The sequence below is a fragment of the Populus alba genome, chromosome 1 (assembly GCF_005239225.2).
Source record: "Populus alba chromosome 1, ASM523922v2, whole genome shotgun sequence".
NCBI classification, from domain to species: Eukaryota; Viridiplantae; Streptophyta; class Magnoliopsida; order Malpighiales; family Salicaceae; genus Populus; species Populus alba.
This window is the reverse complement of record NC_133284.1, coordinates 36,077,035-36,095,526: the sequence shown is the minus strand read 5'-3', so window position 1 is coordinate 36,095,526 and position 18,492 is coordinate 36,077,035. Positions and strand designations below refer to the sequence as shown.

Genomic DNA, 18,492 nt, shown 5'->3' with positions numbered 1-18,492 from the left:
AAAATGCTGCGTGATTTCTTGTCATCAGCAAAAGAATTCCACCAAATTATCAACGAAAATCATTTCTTAAGTAGTTTAGAAGTTAAACAGGCTCCAACCACTAGCATACAATGATATATAACTAGACACCAAGTCGTTCTTCATAACAAGGACCAGACTCTTTATCTTGCAATCCTGTGATCTGTTTTGGTGCATAAATCCTGTGATCTGTTTTGGTGCATCTGTTTTCCAAAGAAATAATTTTATATTCCCGTGGATTCAGGCGACTGGCCACACAGAGTTTAGTTCAATGATCAAAGTCACTGTTAACTTGTCCTGATTTAAATGCTTTGTCAAAGTCACTGTTTTGTGGCGTATGTCCACGTTCCAAACACCTATAAATAGAGTTGTACAAGAAGAAAAATCTATCAATTGAGAACTTGTTCCATTCCATTCATCGAAAAAATAATATGCTTAGTGGTATGATAAAACTGAGTACGTACTTGAGTACGTACTTGAGCTCACCAATTCCACCACCCCAAACTCACCAGTTGCAGCTTCATCAGGAGCTCACCGTGGAAGCATTTTCCCGTTTTGGGGATTGAAAAAGAAGTGAAGTTTCTAACTTTTCAATGATAGATAATGCGAACATTTCAACGTTGTAAGTCCAAGCATCTTAAATGCTGCATTGTTTATAAATTTACATAATCAAATACACTTATCAGATACCTGTGATCAATCTGAAGGGAATAAACTATAAGAATCATATGTAGCTTTGCTCGGCAAAGGCACCCAACAGGGAAATCAGAGTTTCTTCTTTCTCCTTTATTAGAGAGTGAAACATTTGCCAATGCTGAGACTGTAGTTTACACCATTCTGTGAGGTTAAGTGCCTTTATGCCCAGGGAAGATTTTCAATTTTCTTTGAGAATATGGGAGAAAATCAATCTTCAATGAGCAGGAATGAATGCTCAAATTTCAAATGTTGGAACTTCAGCATCAAAGCCATGAGAGGCCTGGTAAGCCAACCGGGCCAATATATTCCTGTAAGGATCACTTTCTCTTTTCTCCTTCAGAAAAGCAATGCAGTTTTCCACCTCAGATTTGACATGTAAGTATAATTCATGAGCTTTTTCCCGGTCTCTTAATTCCTGCCTCCTCCCTTCAGCACAAAATTGAGAATTCAAGTCAGTGCTCTACTGGCATTAAGAATATGTATAAAAAAATATTACAAAATTTCTACCACTGTTACTCAAATGCTGTTATTAATTGATCATTCTTGGACAAGTTCATAAAACAGTTTTAGCAGCTTTCTTTATAATTTTAGTTCAGAATAAGGCACTTTCATTACTCGGAGCTGATCTTGAACTTCTTGAGAAATGCGGACGTGAAGTAGCAACAATAGTTGTGGATACTGTTTTAGAAATGATATTGGCAAGGTGCAGAAGCATATAATTAGGCTGGCTGGAAAACCTTAGGTGTATAGTGTTGGCACATGTTTTTTCTGCTACATCCATGATTATTATTACTATGCAGATAGTCAATGGTAACGAGTTGTCCAATGACCATACCTTCTGTTTCAATTGGTTTCCCAAAATAGTAATAGAACCTGCCTGGGAATTTTGGTACAATTCCTACATGGTGCGGATCTTGTTGTCCCACCTCACCATCTGCTCCAGTCCTATCAGCAAAACAATATGAAAGATCTAAACATTGAAGCAGTCAAGTAAAAGAAAAAAAAATTGGAGCCAAGAAGATAAACTCAATATGGGTGAGATTTAATGGAAGGAAATCAAGGAAAACAAAGATTCACATACCTCAAACTCACAAACTCTTCTGATAATCCTTTTATGTAATCCCTAAGGAAAGGAATCTTCATTTGATCATCATAATCAAATACCACCTGAAAAACCATGAATACAAGCAATCAATTATTATGAGACTAACCCATCTTGATTTTAATTGACTGTAAGAGAATGTGTGTCCGATATGAGCCGAACACAAGGCTTAGTGTTAACATAGATACGCCAGAGAAAGACAGCAAGAAAAAGTTCATGCACAGAATTTCTGCAAGCGCACACTAACTGATATTGAGAAATCTGGCCTTATACTACATTGTTATAAAACTTGTGAATTATAAAAAAAATTAGTGCTTTCTTTTTAATGTCTCCTTTGGGTTTCCCAAATAATAAGAAGTCAAACATGCTCTGATGACAAATGCACACAAAAATATACATGCCCTTAGTGTCCAGATTTTGAGTAAAGAGCATTCGTCACAAAGCAAGATATATTCCATTGGCAAGATAAAAATAAATAAATCATAATGTGGCGAATTTATATGCAAAAAAGTGATGTAAATCAATCAGATAGAAATGAAGTCCTTAAGACTTACTTCTCCAAAATCATCCTCTCCAACAACACCAAATGGCACAATTTTGGCTCCAAACCTAGATGCCATTCTGACAAACTCTGACTTTTCTGGCCAGAACAACTTGTATTCTTCACCCTGAATAGCATGAAGAGTCAATCATTTGCAGAGCTATTTCAATTTGTTTATATATGTTAAGTCCGTTTTCTCTTAGTGGCCAAATGGACCATTTCCACTTCATTATATTTTCATATTCTTTGAAACAAATTAGTTCTCTCTTTTTTTTTCTTGGAAGGCAAGTAGAATAGTAGAAACATGTTAATTTATTCTTGTATAGTCTTGCGATTGTTAGATTCAAGATTCAAACTTAAAAGAACATAAAATTACACTTCCTTTGAAATGTAAAACCACCTATCTCAGTAAAATGTATCCATCAGAAGCATTACCTTCCGATGATAGGCCTCCCTCATTCCTCCTGGGTATAATAGTGCATGAGCCTTTGAAGACATAAGTTTGTAGAAATTGCTTCCTGAAGCAGGAACTGCACCCATAGTTCTGACCACATCGAATTGTTGCAATGGAGGCATCATCCCCTCTTTCTTCAATTTCACGTACAGCATTGGATGTGTTATCCCTCTTATAAGAATATTTCTTTCCAACAAAAAGTTGGATATCAATGGGATCACTTCAAATCCCATTAGCATGTGATAACCAACATACAATACTGGTCCTTCTGAAGGAACTCCAGCAAGGCCCCTCACAATCTTCCCATCTTGAAAATATGAGAGCATCACAGGACTTGTGGCCAGCATAAACAATCTAAACCATAGTAATAATTATGAGAAATTGTAGTTAAAGCAAACATAGTTTCAGGACTCATTTAATGATCAGGACTAAAGCAAATTTCAGGTTGGCTTTAACCATATACAAATCAATGTTGCATGACACATTGCACAAACCCTACCAAGAAGTGATCTTCAAATTAATGCTTGAGAAGTTCATATAAGCATATAATTTCCCATACCCACTAATGCCATGCCAACAATAGACTGATGAAGTTAGAGAAATTGTTTCCCTGTTCAACTGATAGAACATATACCTATTATATGTAAGACAGTAAAATAGGGCTACCTGTTCGAATCATATAATTTTTTGAATTCAGGAGGGGTTGGTGGTATGTAATCTGATATGTAGTCAAGATACTTTCCACGACGATAGCAGCTAGCTCCCTTGATGATATTTGCCAAATCAACATCATGTTCCTGCCACAAATAGGTATAAATATTACAATGTGTAATTACAAGGAAACTTGAAAGATAACATATTGAAACATGATATCTTTTCAGTGCATGGCCAAGGATAGATGAGAGTGGGAGAAATTATCTTACCAAGAAGAGGAAATGACCACTGTCGTTAAACTTGCGAATCTCACATTTTGGGAGTGCAACATAAAGCCTTTGACCTTCTTCTTCACTTGGAAGAAGCTGATCTCTTCCACTGAGGAAAGGCAAACAACAAATCAGACTCTAAGCAGCGAAGGTACTAGTATGCAGGAAACACAACGAAAATAAATGTATGGAAGTTAGAACTCAAATTCTAGAAGCAAATGTATTTGGATTTTCCATCGATTTAAATTCAAATGATATGGAAATGACAATGCCTAGTTACTGCTTATGATGTCATAGTTTATATTATAGACTTCATAAAGGAGAATTTTTTATTGTTGTTCTAATCGAAAATTTTATTATTCATGGATTAGCTAAATAAAGATGCATTCAGTAGAGTTAAAGCTGGGTGCTAAATAATAATCCTCGTGCTTTTGTTGCTATTTAGCTATTTAAACAAGTTTGAAAGAGAGTTGAAACATTTCTACAACTGACATTTGATAAATTATGTATGAGAAACAGACCTAGAAAGGACAAGTGTTTGAGATTTCACAGCATGGAGGCGTGAATTGGCATATGCCGAAGCTGTTTTAAGCATTTGTAGCTTCCAAAGAAGGGTTTCTGTAGGTAATATATTAGCCAGAGCCTGCAACAGCTATGGTCAGTTTCTTTCCACAAGAGTAACACCACATGGCTTGGTGTAAGCACCAGCATAAGAAAAGTGAAGACGAGATGACACCATCGTCTTACATAAACTTTTAGATGTCAGCTAGGCTATATATTTTGATTAATTTCTCTTTATGATCAATTTGAAATATGGCCTGTCAATGCCATGTTCATAAATATTACAGGAGACACTTGAGAGTTGATGAGAAGTCAAGTGAAACGGGTCTTTTATAGTTTCATTAACACTGTATTATCGTTTTTCAAACAAGTGTAATTTATATCAATCAGGTTAACATGTTCTAAAGTGAAATCTTACGTTGAGGTAAGATGACATTGCAACCAAATCTTGTGATAATCCTCCAATTGTTTGTTCTAGAGGAAATCCCTTCACTGCATTATCCATGGCCATCCTCAAAGAATCACCTAGATGGATGCAACATAATTGCTGGTGTAAGCAGGATCAATTATTGTATACATGACACTTTATTTTCCATGATTTATTGAGTTATCAATATTCAGATAATAACAAGCAAATGGGAAAAACAGAGGAAAGTAAAAATCCACCAAAACTGCAAAACGACTGTAAACCACACTGTAAAATCAAATTGAGCTTGTTAAGCTTGATATTTAGCCCTGTATCTTTTTGGTGGATTCCGTTGGGTGGTGAGCTATCCTAAACTCTAATCTCTGAGGTGATTATTTTTTCTGTATCTCTAAAGGGTTGAAGAAAAAACCTATCCTTCAGTCATCCTTCCTCCATGTTTTCATTTCCATCATCCAAACTAACCAGAAATTTGTTGGCACTGGCCTCTGAATTTTTTCGGTACCAGTAGAGAAGCATAATAATATAAAACTCTTCGGCTAAACCTCCATGCCCAAGTTTCAGCTCACTTCCAAGTAAACCCTCTTTGATTTATGGATTTAGATAACTGAGCACCTACTCTCAAGTTTCAATCAATAGAGGACCATGTAAATTGTTTCCCAATTTTCACGATGAAATCGGATAAGGATAATCCAGGAAGCCAGAGCTACTACGGGTGGATTGCAAGGTTATTTTCAGGAAAATCGAAAGACCCCCCCAGTAAAACAAAAGATCAACAGACAAAATCTTATAGAACTAATCAGAAACTTGCATTGCAACTGACACCAAACATCAGTTCATATGCAGAACAAAATATTGCATAAAACTTTTACTTTTCAAATATTACAGTATGGTCAATATTATCCCTTTTCTAAAAAATAAACTGGTTGTTTTACCTCTTAGCATAATCAAATATCTATTTAAAGCAACAAAAGATATCAGGAAATATATCTCATGGACAAGGTGAACCTGTCATCGAGCTCAACATATAAGGAATGGTAAGCTGGTGCTGGAAGGGTAAGACTTCCAATAAGGGTATTAGAGGCTGCAGCTGTGACTTCTCAAAAGACGTTGCTGCAATAAATCATCAAACAAAAATCATATGTAACTGAGCAAGATGAACAACCTCTTCTAAAAGCATATGTGATTATTGGACTAAATCTAAGCTTTTCTTCTCATGATCTAACAGAGCTCTGCTTTACATTAATTATCCAAAGTTAAAGATCCATTTATGTTATTCATCGGCATAAAAAAAATCCATTTATTAGTTCTGTCACGTAGGTACTTGCTCATGTTGATTCTCTATTACCTCCTCCCATAGATATGGGGAAAGTACTGAATGTCTCAAGTTTCATTCGATGATAGATAAGGTATCAATTTTTCACCTGGATTAGCCAAAACAAGTACAAGATCAACATCAGGGTTACGAGCTGCGACAGCCAGGGCAAGACATGCTCCAAGAGATTCTCCAGCAAGATATATAGGTCTATTAGGAAAACAGTAACTCTCCGATCTTACTGTCCTTTCAATAAGCTTCACGAGGCCTGAACCATGAGAATCCTTTTAAAAATTGCTTATACAAATACAAGAGCTCATTCTATTACAGATAACACGTATCAAACAGGTTACAGGGTAAGAAAAACTACCTAGAAAGGATGTTCTGTCCTTAACTGGAATATGCAAGCACCATATGTCGAAAATCCTAGTTTCAAGAAGAGAGAAAAATCATATATCAACCAGCATAGCCATTAACGTAAGGCAGAATATGTGGACAGGAAATAAAAAGTCATGTAGTAATTATGTTGGTTTTGGATGATCCACCAAAAAATGATAAAAAAATCTTATGTAATAGCATCAAGATATCTGAGGGAATACTTACTTCCCCAGAGTACTGTGCTGCTTGCTAAGTCCTAGTCCAATACCATCAATCCCTGCAAAATTCAGAATGTTTTACTTAACCGTTAAAGTTTGTTTTTTTTTTTTTTTTGGAACAGCAACTGTAGAAGTTTGAACCGACTAATTTGAAAGTGAGAAATGAAAACCCAGCACAAACAGGCTGAAAACTTGAAAATGGAAGTGCCATCAACATTGCATAAGCTTCATACTCCTAATCTACAAAAAATTAAATTTAGATATAAAAGGTGAAATTTCAAAAAAGTAAAAAATAAAAATGATTGAGGACTAATATACAATCCAAGGTCCAGCAAACCTTATTAACTAAGATAGAGAAAAAAAGAAGTTTTGCATCATTCAACAATCATTAAACCTTGGAAACCATAGTTGAGTCCATGTCTCCCATTACTTTTTTGTTCTTTTTTTGTTTTCCCGACAATATATATACATCATCTAACCAGCTTGTCCATCAACATCAACTGAAAATAAATTCTCTTTTCAAATAATTTTAATGATGCGGTGAATTAAGAGAGAGAGAGAGAGAGAGAGAGCAAAGCTCGTTTACCATTAAATCAACCTCTTAGGATGATGTCTCTGACTACCGTAATGAAAAGGAAACTAAATCTTCTAAAAGGACGCGTGCGCGCGCGCAAGTTCGAGTTGATATCATTATGTTTGGATTAAATTTATATTACTATCTTCCAATAATTACTTTTATTAATAAAAAAAAAGAAAGGTTAAATTGTAAAAACGCCTTGAATATTAAAAAAAAAAAAAAACCCTTAGAATAAAAAAAAAAATCATGATTTTTTATTTTAAACAAAACACACACACATACATATACACACATACACACACACCTTTTGCATTTGGATTTTTATGGGCTTTTCCATGAAATTCTTAAAATTCTTCTAATTCCTCTCCCTCTATGAGAAAAAAAATATTGAAATCTATTCTTAATTAAGCATAATCAGCATGAACCATTCAAATCAAAATTCAAATTAAGCCAACAATCAATGAAAATGAATTATCTTTTCTTTTTTATTAGGAGTTGCAGAGAAAGACTAGATTATTTACCCATGGATAATTTTATTTTTTTTTTTTAAGTTAAGAAACATTCAAGCATTGATAAAGTATTTTGAAAAAGAAAAAACTTAAACAATGTAAAGATTAATTTGATATGACCTGGTTAACTTGAGTTTAACTTATTAAACCTGGATCATGAAACCGGATGAATCTAATAGAAAAAAAATTAAAACAAATTATGAAACTTAATTCTCAATCAATTCAACATTGAATGATAAAATTAAAAAAAAATCAATTAAAAAGATGACAAAAAAACCCGAGTCGGCTCGTTTAACTCACCAAACCCTTGACTCAGGTAATACTAAAATAGCCTAATAGAAAGCAAGTCAAAACAAATTATAAAATTTAATTAACAATCAACCCAAATAATAAAGGATGAAATTAAAACATAATTAAAAAAAAGATCTAAAATACTTTAATCAACATAAAAATTATAACTTGAGTTAAGAAATTAAAATAATTTTATAAAATATAAATCAATAAATCTAAGATAAAATTGAAACAAAAATAAAATTAAAAAAAAAATAAAAATATAAAGGAAGAGAGGAGGGGAACGACATTCAATTTGTTCTTGTATTCAATTTGTTCTTGTTGATGGTGGAATTAAGAGGAATTTTATGGGCTTTTTCATCAATTTATTATTTAGAGGTAAATTCGAAGAATCATATTGTTTAGTATGAAAAATCAAGAATGTTTTTGGTTCAGGGAGGTGTTCGTTTTTTAAATAAGTAAGGTTCAGGGAGCATTTTACGATTTGACAAAGTTGTTATTCTTATAAAACTATAAAAGGAAACTTTCCAGTAAATTCGTAATCTATTTATGTAAATAAATATTAGCTAATCTACTAAAATAATCAGATAATAAATTGGCAAAAAAGGACTGACCAGGCAAAAAAAGAAGAAGAGGAGAGTTATCCAACCGGGATCCACATTCCAACGGAGAGAACCACCGTGGCGGACCACCACCACCACCGTCTGATTTAGCAATAAAATTCTTCGAATCCTCAAAATAATCCTCCAGGCTTTTTCTACTACTTCTCAACTCCATCTCCGTTTTCACTAACTCCAGTGCATACGGATTCTTTTGCTTCTCTTTCATTCCTTCTCCTTCTTCACTCTCCTTCAACCTTCCATTGCTTACATGATTCCTCATCGTCGTTTCATTTCTCTCGGTTGTCGTTTCACTTGATATCGCTTGCTCTGTTGAAACAGCCAAACGACGAGCCGTATTTGATACGTGGTTCAGTTTCAATCTACCGTTTGACAAAGGCGATGTGGACGGCGGTGCACAGCAACGGACTGGCGGGAAAAAACTACCTACGGTGGTGACGGTTGACATGGTGTAGCACCTTCTTCTATCTTTCACTGTTTCTCTTGTTTGGAGGTCATTACCTATAAATTGGTGTGTTTTCACTAAAATTTTATATTTTTTCAGTGTGGTTTTTTTAAAAAAATTTGGATGATTTAATTTTAATTAAATAATAATTAATTTTTAATTCAAAATATAAAATTAAAAAATCAAAATGAAAAATGAAAAATATTAAAAACAAGAGTAACATGCTATAATTTTTTTAAAAAATACAATTTAATTCTTTAACTTAAATATTTATGTAAATTATACAAGCTCGGTCCTTTAATATTTTTCTAATTTTATTTTATTATAAAAATTTATTTTTTTTATTTTTTTTATTCTTGGTGGAGAGAAAACTTAAAGAGATTTTTTGAATTTCAGAAATAAAGAGAAAAACATGCTTTGGATACTGATTTAGCTATCAAAATTAATGATATTTGTGTTAAATTATTTTATTCGATGAGGGGAGTTCATATTAGGTGTTTTTATTTCTTAAAAGTTTGTGAAAAATCAAATCTAAGTTAGAGTTGATTTTTTTATTTCAGGTTGAGTTCTATTTTTTAAGGTTATAAATAGATTTATCATAGTTTCTAATGTATTTTAAATAAAAAAACAACTTGAAAAATAGCATGGTTTCTTTTTGGGTTAAATAAACCTTGAGCCTAATTTTCTGGCTATCAGTTGAAATTAGGACAAAATAGATTGATATGTCATCTAATTTATTTTTCAAAAAAATAAGGTGGGTGACATGTTGTCCTCCCAACTGCATTTAAAAATAAAAAGGCTTTGTCATGTGAGCCATAATGAAATGGTAGGTGGCTAGACCTAGCAACACCTAATTTTTTTTAATTTTTTAATTTCAATTAATGCTTTTTTTTAATAAAAAAAATATAATTATATTTACATCGATACCTTTCTCTTTTTTATTTTGATTAAAGTCTCTTTTAAATAATGATGATTTTTTGGTTATATGTTTAATTTTCAAAGAAGTTTTTCTAATTTATGTATGATTATTTTTTAATCTTTTGTACTAATGAACTATATTTTTTAAAATAAAAAATATTTATTTTCTGATAATATTTCTAATATGTGTAGCTTTATATATTATTAATTTTTTTTTATTTTATTTAATCATTTTAATATATTTATTTATTTTCATTATCGTTTGATTAAATAAAAAATATTTTAATAAACAAAAATTAGCAAACATGATCGGGTAAATATCCTGTCTTATAAAATTAAATATTTTGATCTATAACTATCTCTTAGTTTTTCAAATTTTATTTTTAGATGTCATTAATGACTTTTTATTTATTTATTAATGTACATAGTTCTTAGTTTATTTAATTACATGTGTATATAAATCTTTTGATTTATTAGATTTTTTGAACTAAAAAATACATTGAAAGGACTTGCATATATAATTTTTTTATAAAAAATAAAAATATTTAATCCACAACGTGCCACATAAGTAGTAAAAGTTTTAAAGTGTTGTACAGCTGTTATGATTATTCTTTTAGGCTTACAATAATAATAATAATAATTCGATGATTATTAAGTAAATAAATGACAGAATTAGTAGGCTTATTATTTTTTTTCTCCCTAAGATAGAAAAACTGAAATGAATAAAGGTTGTTTATGTAGATATGAAGGCAACCAATATATATAGAATGAAATAAGCTTGTATAAAAATGCCTAAAAAGTATTTGATAATAATTTTATATAAAAACTAAAGATATCTAAAATATAAAAAATCATTTTATTTATTTAACAAGGGGAATAAATAAATAAATAAATCAACATCACAACAATACTAGAACTTGGATTAATCTTTCCTTTTCTTTTTTCTTTCTCTACTTAGCATTAATCATCATCAAGATATTCTTATTCATCATAAATATATTACTAATCTTTTCTTTTTTTCCTTTTTCTTTTTTCCAGAATTTTTCCTTTTTTATTTTTATTTTTAATTTTGCTTAGTCAATCATGTATGGATGATACGAGTATTCTTGTGATAAATCTGTAACAAAAGTAATTTTTAAATTAAAAATAAAATAGTTAAGATTATTAATTTAATTTATTTACTCATATATTTCAAACCACATATTGATTTAGTATTTTATTATAAATATAAGAATTCTAATTAAATTATTAATAATTAACAAGAAATTAAAATAATTACATTAGCTAGGGCAAAATAGCAAGATAGTATAATAAAAAAGCCTAACTAATTATTTTATAATAAATAAAGTATCGCTGTATTTATTAGCAACTTAGAATTAAGCTGAAAACGTAGGCATGACAAATAAAACAATTTATTATTATTATTATTATTATTATTGATTTTGACACCCTTCATGCACTGATTTATATATATATATATATATATATATATATATATATATATATATATATATATTTCGGATCTTGTGTCGTCTCCTTTTGTACCTTGCAAGCTTGTTCAACCACAAGAAATGCTAGAGAAGTGATTAATAGAACATTCCGTTTTTTTAATCATAAAAAATAAAGAAACTCAGAATACAAGACCCATCCATGAGTGCTTTGATTTCACCGTAAATGTATATCTGGAATCATTGTCAAGTGATTTTGGAAAGTTAAGTTTTAAGGTGAAGATAATTTTAATTTCTGACTAGCGCGAAATGACAAGCAAGTGATTAATAACCTTCCATTCATGTGCCATCAAAATAATAATAGCATATGGAACCCTAGATTCATGAGTTCTTGATTTCACCGAGGAGTAGATTTCTCCCCCTTTTTTCTCTATTTATTTCAATGGTTTTGATTAGTTTTATTAAATTCAGCTCGGGTTCATGAGTCGATCCAAGATTTAAGTTAAGGATTGAATGGATCAATCTAGATTGAATTAATTAATGCAAAACAATATTATTTTAAGTTTTTTTAATTAAAAAAAACCTAATTAAAATAAAATCATTTTGAATTTTTTAAAAAATTAAATCAAGTATTTTTTAGGGTTATCGGGTCAACTGAATTACAGGTTGATCTATCAAGTCACCTCATATATGATTTCATATGAAACAAATCTGGACTAGGTCCTTAATTAGTAGATCACAAAATTAATTGTCTAGAATGAATCGAGTTTAATAACCCTGGTTTTCATTTAAAAATTAATGGATGTGGCATCTACTAGTACAATCATGACACAAGGAGGGCATTTGATATCAATTTTTTTTTTTTTGAATTATTGTTTTTGTTTCTTAAAAAGTGATGAAATGTTAGATTGTTTGGTATTATAATATTTTCTATTTTTTGTAGTTAGTTAAATAGTTTCTGTTTTTTACACCTTATATATAATTATGTTTCAAATCTTGGTTTTGTAAAAGCTAAAATAACATATTTTTCATTTATGAAAACCTAATTTTTATTTATTTTACATATAGAAATTCATTTCATATTAGTTTTAACTAAATACATATTTAATTTAGTTTGCATAATTTTATTTTCATTTTTATTTCTTGAAAAATAATGAACCAATTGATCATCTTGGCCCAATACATAGGTCTTCTAGATCATATGTTGACACGTGAGTCATTTTAGATTCCTTTTGGCATTGCAATTCAGACGTGCTTTTGAAATTTTATTTTAGTTTCAAATTAATTTTTTTTGAATGTTTTTGAATCATTTTGATGTGCTAGTTTCAAATTAATATTATCTTCATATTGCTAGTCTTTACTAGTTTCTTTACAAATTGTTACATATACAAAAATAGTATCGTATGGATAATCCTTCAACTAAGCAAGTTCCTAAAAAAGATTGGAGGGTTCATAGCGATTCCGTTTAAACCTAATTTCCTAGCCATAACTTTTTAGATCGTATCTATTCATCGTACTGCCTTTCCATATATATACAACCATTTGCTAGCTTTGTTGCAGCTTTTCTTTACAAGTGATCTGGAATATTGTTATTTTTATACATGATTTCTCAACATATATCGAGCCTACTAGTGCTTAGATTCGTCAAGATTGATCCTCATCAATTTCCACTTTCCACCTCAAATCATCCATATGATCGGGTGTCCAGAGTATCCCAATTTTTCCTTCCTTCAAGGCAATTAAAATTCTCCCCACTAAACAATTCAGCACATATAATTGGACAAATGTGTGCGCCTTTTTCTTCTTCATCTCCATCAACCACCATAATGACCTTCAGATGCCTCCTGATCAGGCAATCTCTCTTAATAATTCACCACCACCACTTTTGGTCTTAAATTTTAATGATCCGACTATACAATTGCATCCAGAACGATCAAATTACCTAGAAACAAGTCTGAAATCGTCCAAATTGCATTTCAGATGGCTAAGATTTGATCAAAACAATTTTGGCTTGATGAGCGGTCCAAATTCAATCTCAGATCCGGTTGCACATAGGATCAACTACACAAAATCCTATCACTCGGCTCCAAATCGGCTCGGCTCAATTCAGCTCGGCTTGTGGCTGATGACATGGCATGTGGGTCCCACAAATGCTGATGTGTCTGTTGATTGGCCGCTGACATAGCATGTTGATGTCATGATGACATCATCCTCCATCCGAGCCAGACATGTGGTCGAGTCATCTTGTATTCGGGTTGGGTCAACCTATCCGGGTGAAGAAGACGCGTGGGGCGTGTCTGTGTGTCTGGACAACCACCTTGTTAGCGCATGTTGGAGTGTGCAGACATTTCCAATGTTTGATTTTCACGTCGTTTTCACTAGTGTGCTCATCTCTTCCTCCTCTACATGGTGGTATGGTCAAAACACAATTTGGACAACTTTCATTTTTTAGCAAAAATCAAACATCACTTTAAACCAAATGCTTTAATACCAATTGTTGGGGAATTCGAACCGATGATGTTCTGATAATTGATCATTGGAGGCTAAACACACTGACACAATATTTAACGTGGTTCGACAAATCATCTACATCCATGGGAGAGGTCCATATTATTAGAGATAGAGAAAGGTTATAATACAAATACATAGAGGAGAAGGATTACATCTACTCAAACTCAACTCCCAACTCTCGTTGCTACACTTACAACTGCTACCATTGCCCTTCACTCTTTCTCTCTTCTATCTTACACACACTCACCTTTTGTTCTCCAAGTGATGCCTCTATTTATAGGCTTCAATGGCAACTACTCTTACTCATTTGTCAACAATGATAGCCACCTAACCTTTACATACTTTGTGACTTTTGGTTGTTACACCTGCAACCCTCTTTGACTCTCACAAGCTAGCCTTTTTTTTTTTTTTTTTTACAATGGCAACCATCTTCTTCTAAAAGATGGGCTGCAAATGCGGCCACATAAGTGGCAATATCCCAACACAATATACATTTGAAATCAGCAACTTGACATCATACATGATATATTAACTAAAAAACAATAGCAATTAGAATCTAAGTGGAGGAAACATATCATGAAAGAACCAATGGTGCCATATCTCAATACAAATTAATCAAGAGGTTCTTCTCATCTTGTGTGAGCTAATAGAAAAGGAGAAGAGCCATCATTACTTCACTATTTTCCTATTTTCTGAAACAATTTCCTTCAGGAAGGGAGGTATAGTTCTAGAAGGATGGTATGCTATTCTACTATAGGATTGCAATCATTAGATGAAAATTCTAATTCATGAACAATATGAATGTGGAACTTCTTTCAAAATTTAGTTTTGATTACAATGACAAAATTGAACCATTCAAAGTTACCTTGCGATGAGAGGCCTCACGGCGACCTCCTGGGTACAATAACACATGAGCCTTTAAAGCTAGAAGTTTGTATAAATGGTTCCTAAAACAGAACTTGCTCCCATTGCTCTAAATGTGTCAAACTGTGACAATGGAGGCAGCAATCGCTCTTTTTTGGTTCTTATGAATAGAACTGGATGAGCTAAACCTCTCAGAAAAATATTTCTTTCCAACAAAAAATTGGATACCATCGGGGCCAGCTCAAATCCCATTAACATGTGATAACCAATGAACAGAACAGGTCCCTCCGAAGGGATTCCTGCAAGGTTGAGAGCATGACAGAACTTATGACGAGCAGAAACAACCTAAAACATCACATTTGAGAGAGAGGATTACTCGTGATAAACCTTATTCACTCCACCTCAATTACAGAAACTTGTAAAATGACGATTACTGAAGTAACCATTATCTGCTACAAAAATACTACCATAACACACGATTCTGTATGGTTTTGAGAAACAGATATCATAACTTATCTCTATAAAATGGCAAAATGATAGTACCTGCTGGGTTCTTATATTTTTTTTAAATTCTAAAGGGGTTAGTGGTATGTAATCCGAAACATAATCTTGGTGTGCTCCGCGACGATAAAAAGCAAAGACATCTTCCTGCCAAAATTGAGCACAGGTGCTACTTGTATCTCTAAAAAACTTGGAAGGCAACCGCTGACACTTGATATATCTTAGATGCACAAACAGAAAGAGAGACTTTTTTTTGGTTACCAGGAGAAGAAAATGACCACTTCCACTATATAGCTGCGATTCTGACACTTTGGGAGAACACGATTAAGTCTTTGACCTTCCTCTTCACTTGGTAGCAACTGATCCCGTCTGCTAAAAAGGACAAACAATGAACACAACCTCATCATTTTGAAAGTTATCGGACTTGAAGGGGCAAAAACAAAAAGCACCAACACATCCAGGAAACATGACATTGCATTATTAAATAAAAAGAAGAAATGTATATGTGTGGAAGTTCCTGCTGTAATTCTACATGCAAATGGCTGTTGACTTCCATTGACTCGAATTATAATGCAATGCAATGATAAGGAAAAGTTGTTGTTTATGAATAAAAACAATTGCGGATGTTCATTCTACAATTCAAATGATAAGGGTAACTCATGGCCTTTATTTAGGCGTTCACAAACGAAGCTGTTTATTTTGCATCAGAGACCAGTGAGCGAGGATACCAATTTAAGGTTGTCTGAGATTTTTGATATTTCAGGTTTCTTCTATTCAATAAAGATACAGTCAATAAATCTACAACTAAGCATTTTATAGACCAAAAAAAGAGGAAACAGAGGAATTCTGGTGTTTTTGTTGTCTTGAGCTATTTTAAAATATTATAAAAATCTCAACAGATTTGCACAGAGATTATATATTTCCAAGAAACTATTGTAACACAATGGATTGCCAAAAAGAAAGACCTAGAAAGTACAAGTGTTTGAGCTTTTACAGCATGGAGATGTGAATTTGCAAATTTTGAAGCCACTTTCAACATATTTAGCTTACATAGAAGTGTTTCTTTAGGTAAGAGAGCAGCTAAAACCTGTAGCAGAAACAATCACTCTTTTTAGTTTCACAAGAATGACAAGACACTCCATAGCATGCCAAAGAACACCAACAGGTGGTTTAGCAATGCCTATGTTTCATTTTTCAACAGTTTAGATGATTTTATGCTAATCATGTCTACCATCATTGGATGCCTATGACGACGATGGTTTTGCACAACAATGGACCGTCGTTGGAAAATCGGCCGCGAAAAAACAAGCTCCATTAACAGCCATTGTACAGTAAACTTCACACTGATCTCTTTCTCTTTTTCTGGCTTTTTAAATTTATTTATAACGGAATTGATTATTATTAGAAAAATTGACAAGAACTAGCAAGCTGATTACTGCTTTTCTTTAAAGTAATTTCTAATTATAGAATAATACAAAAACTCTCTACATTTAGTCATCTATATAATTCATCAGCTCTTGATTTCATCGTTAAAATATTAAGATAATCAAGGCCAAATTATTATTTATGATTGTAGAAATTTCTTGGTGGCAATCTTTCTTTTTCTTCTTCTCTTTTAATTTATAATATCAGCACAAAACTGGAGAATAAATACGAGTGAACTGGATTAGTTTTTTTTCTATTTTTTGAACGGTTATGAATTGAAATTACACAATTTATTTGCATGTTTGAGCTAGGAAATTCAAATTTGAGTGAGTTTTTTAAAATATATGACAAGATGTCAATGATTCGAGGAAGCACAGTTATGGTGGATCGACCTGGTTGGACTTAAAGGTAAGTAAACAAATCAAAAAATTGATTAAACAAAAAAAAACTAGAAAAAAATGACTGAAAAAACTGAAATATAAAAAAAATCGATTAAAATTGAAAAAAAACCGACTGGTTCGGTTTTGTTTCGGTTTTATAAGCCTAAAACTGAAAAAACAGAACCAAACCAAATCCAAACAAAAAAAAAAACTAGCCAAATTGAGAAAAAAAAAAAACAACTAAGCCAAACCGAAAAAACCGAGTTAAAATCGAAAAACTCAGCCAAACCGATTTGAACCGATTGTTGTCCTAAAAAACCAAACCAAACCGAAATCGGTTGGTTTGAACTGGTTTCAGTTCGATTTTGGTTTTTGTTTTTTAAAAAATTTAATTTTGTTATTTTTTAAATAAAAATTGAACCAAACAAAAAATGATCACCCCTAGTATGATTATCTGATTAAAATTTATTATTCCTTAAGCGATGTTATCTTAACTCATAAGAAAATAATTAATCTAAATTAATAAATATGATGCATGACTTAGATCTTAAACAGAGAACATCCCAGGTCGGTTTTAATAATGACAAGCTGGCTAAGATGTTTAGTGGATGTTTGGTATTGTGGTTGCGGATGAAGTTCACTCGCAACCACAATTTTTCTTGTTAGGTTAAGTAAGAAACACAACTTTTTTTTGGTAAGACCCACCATTTTATTAAAGTTGTGCCGCATGTTGATCAAAAGCAGTATTATGGCTGCAGGTGAGGTTCACTCACAACCATCATTTTTCTTGTTTGATTAAGTAAGAAACACAATTTTTTTTGGTAGGACTCACCATTTTATTAAGGTTGTGCCACATATTGATCAAAAGCAGTATTTTGCCGCTTCTCTATGCAGTTAAGAGTTTCACTCTCCATTGTTCACTTAAGTTAACAGTGAAGACTCCACTGTTCCTGTTACTATTCCGAACTGACTGGGTCCGGTCCAAAGCTAAATGTATTAAACCGAGTCTGACCCGGTTAAAAAAATTTAGTTTTTATTTTTTTAATTGTGTTTTATTCAAAAATTTAGAAGGAGATTGCTTAATGACGTAGCATTTGCAAAATTTGCTCGCAATCCTAATTTTGTTATTGTCGGGTCCGACCTAGATAAAAAAAAATATATATATTTTTATTTGTGTTTTATTTGAAAAATTAAAAGGAGATCATTTGATGACGTAGCATTTGCAAAATTTGATTGCAATTCAAATTTTGTTCTTGATAATATTTTTTACCTGTTGTTGTTGTGCGCTTAATAAACCATGAAAAGTATAGTCCTTGTTGGATAGATTTCACACGTGATGAAATTGCACGTAGTTTAATGAAATAATAAAAAAT

At 32.1% G+C, this 18,492-nt stretch overlaps 1 protein-coding gene across 1 annotated transcript; it reads right to left on the bottom strand.

The window, feature by feature from the left end:
- Positions 1–580: 580 nt before the first annotated feature.
- Positions 581–9,161, bottom strand: LOC118055307 (phytyl ester synthase 2, chloroplastic-like). The gene is made up of 14 exons (XM_035067168.2): positions 8,622–9,161; positions 6,638–6,689; positions 6,405–6,460; positions 6,144–6,302; positions 5,728–5,832; positions 4,714–4,820; positions 4,256–4,377; positions 3,735–3,843; positions 3,478–3,608; positions 2,793–3,165; positions 2,371–2,484; positions 1,796–1,881; positions 1,550–1,659; positions 581–1,140 (listed from the first exon to the last, which is right to left on the bottom strand). Exons 1-14 carry the CDS (start codon positions 9,073–9,075, stop codon positions 950–952), a joined length of 2,169 nt encoding a protein of 722 aa, XP_034923059.1. The 5' UTR covers positions 9,076–9,161; the 3' UTR covers positions 581–949.
- Positions 9,162–18,492: the final 9,331 nt, after the last annotated feature.

Bases quoted from the DNA above. Each gene is read 5' to 3' on its own strand.
- LOC118055307 (XM_035067168.2), bottom strand. From the start codon at position 9,075: ATGTCAACCGTCACCACCGTAGGTAGTTTTTTCCCGCCAGTCCGTTGC. The intron at 3,844-4,255 runs GTCTGTTTCTCA...GCCTTTCCTCAG, and splicing joins CAAACACTTGTCCTTTCTAG to TGGAAGAGATCAGCTTCTTC. The intron at 3,166-3,477 runs GTAGCCCTATTT...ACTATGGTTTAG, and splicing joins AAATTATATGATTCGAACAG to ATTGTTTATGCTGGCCACAA.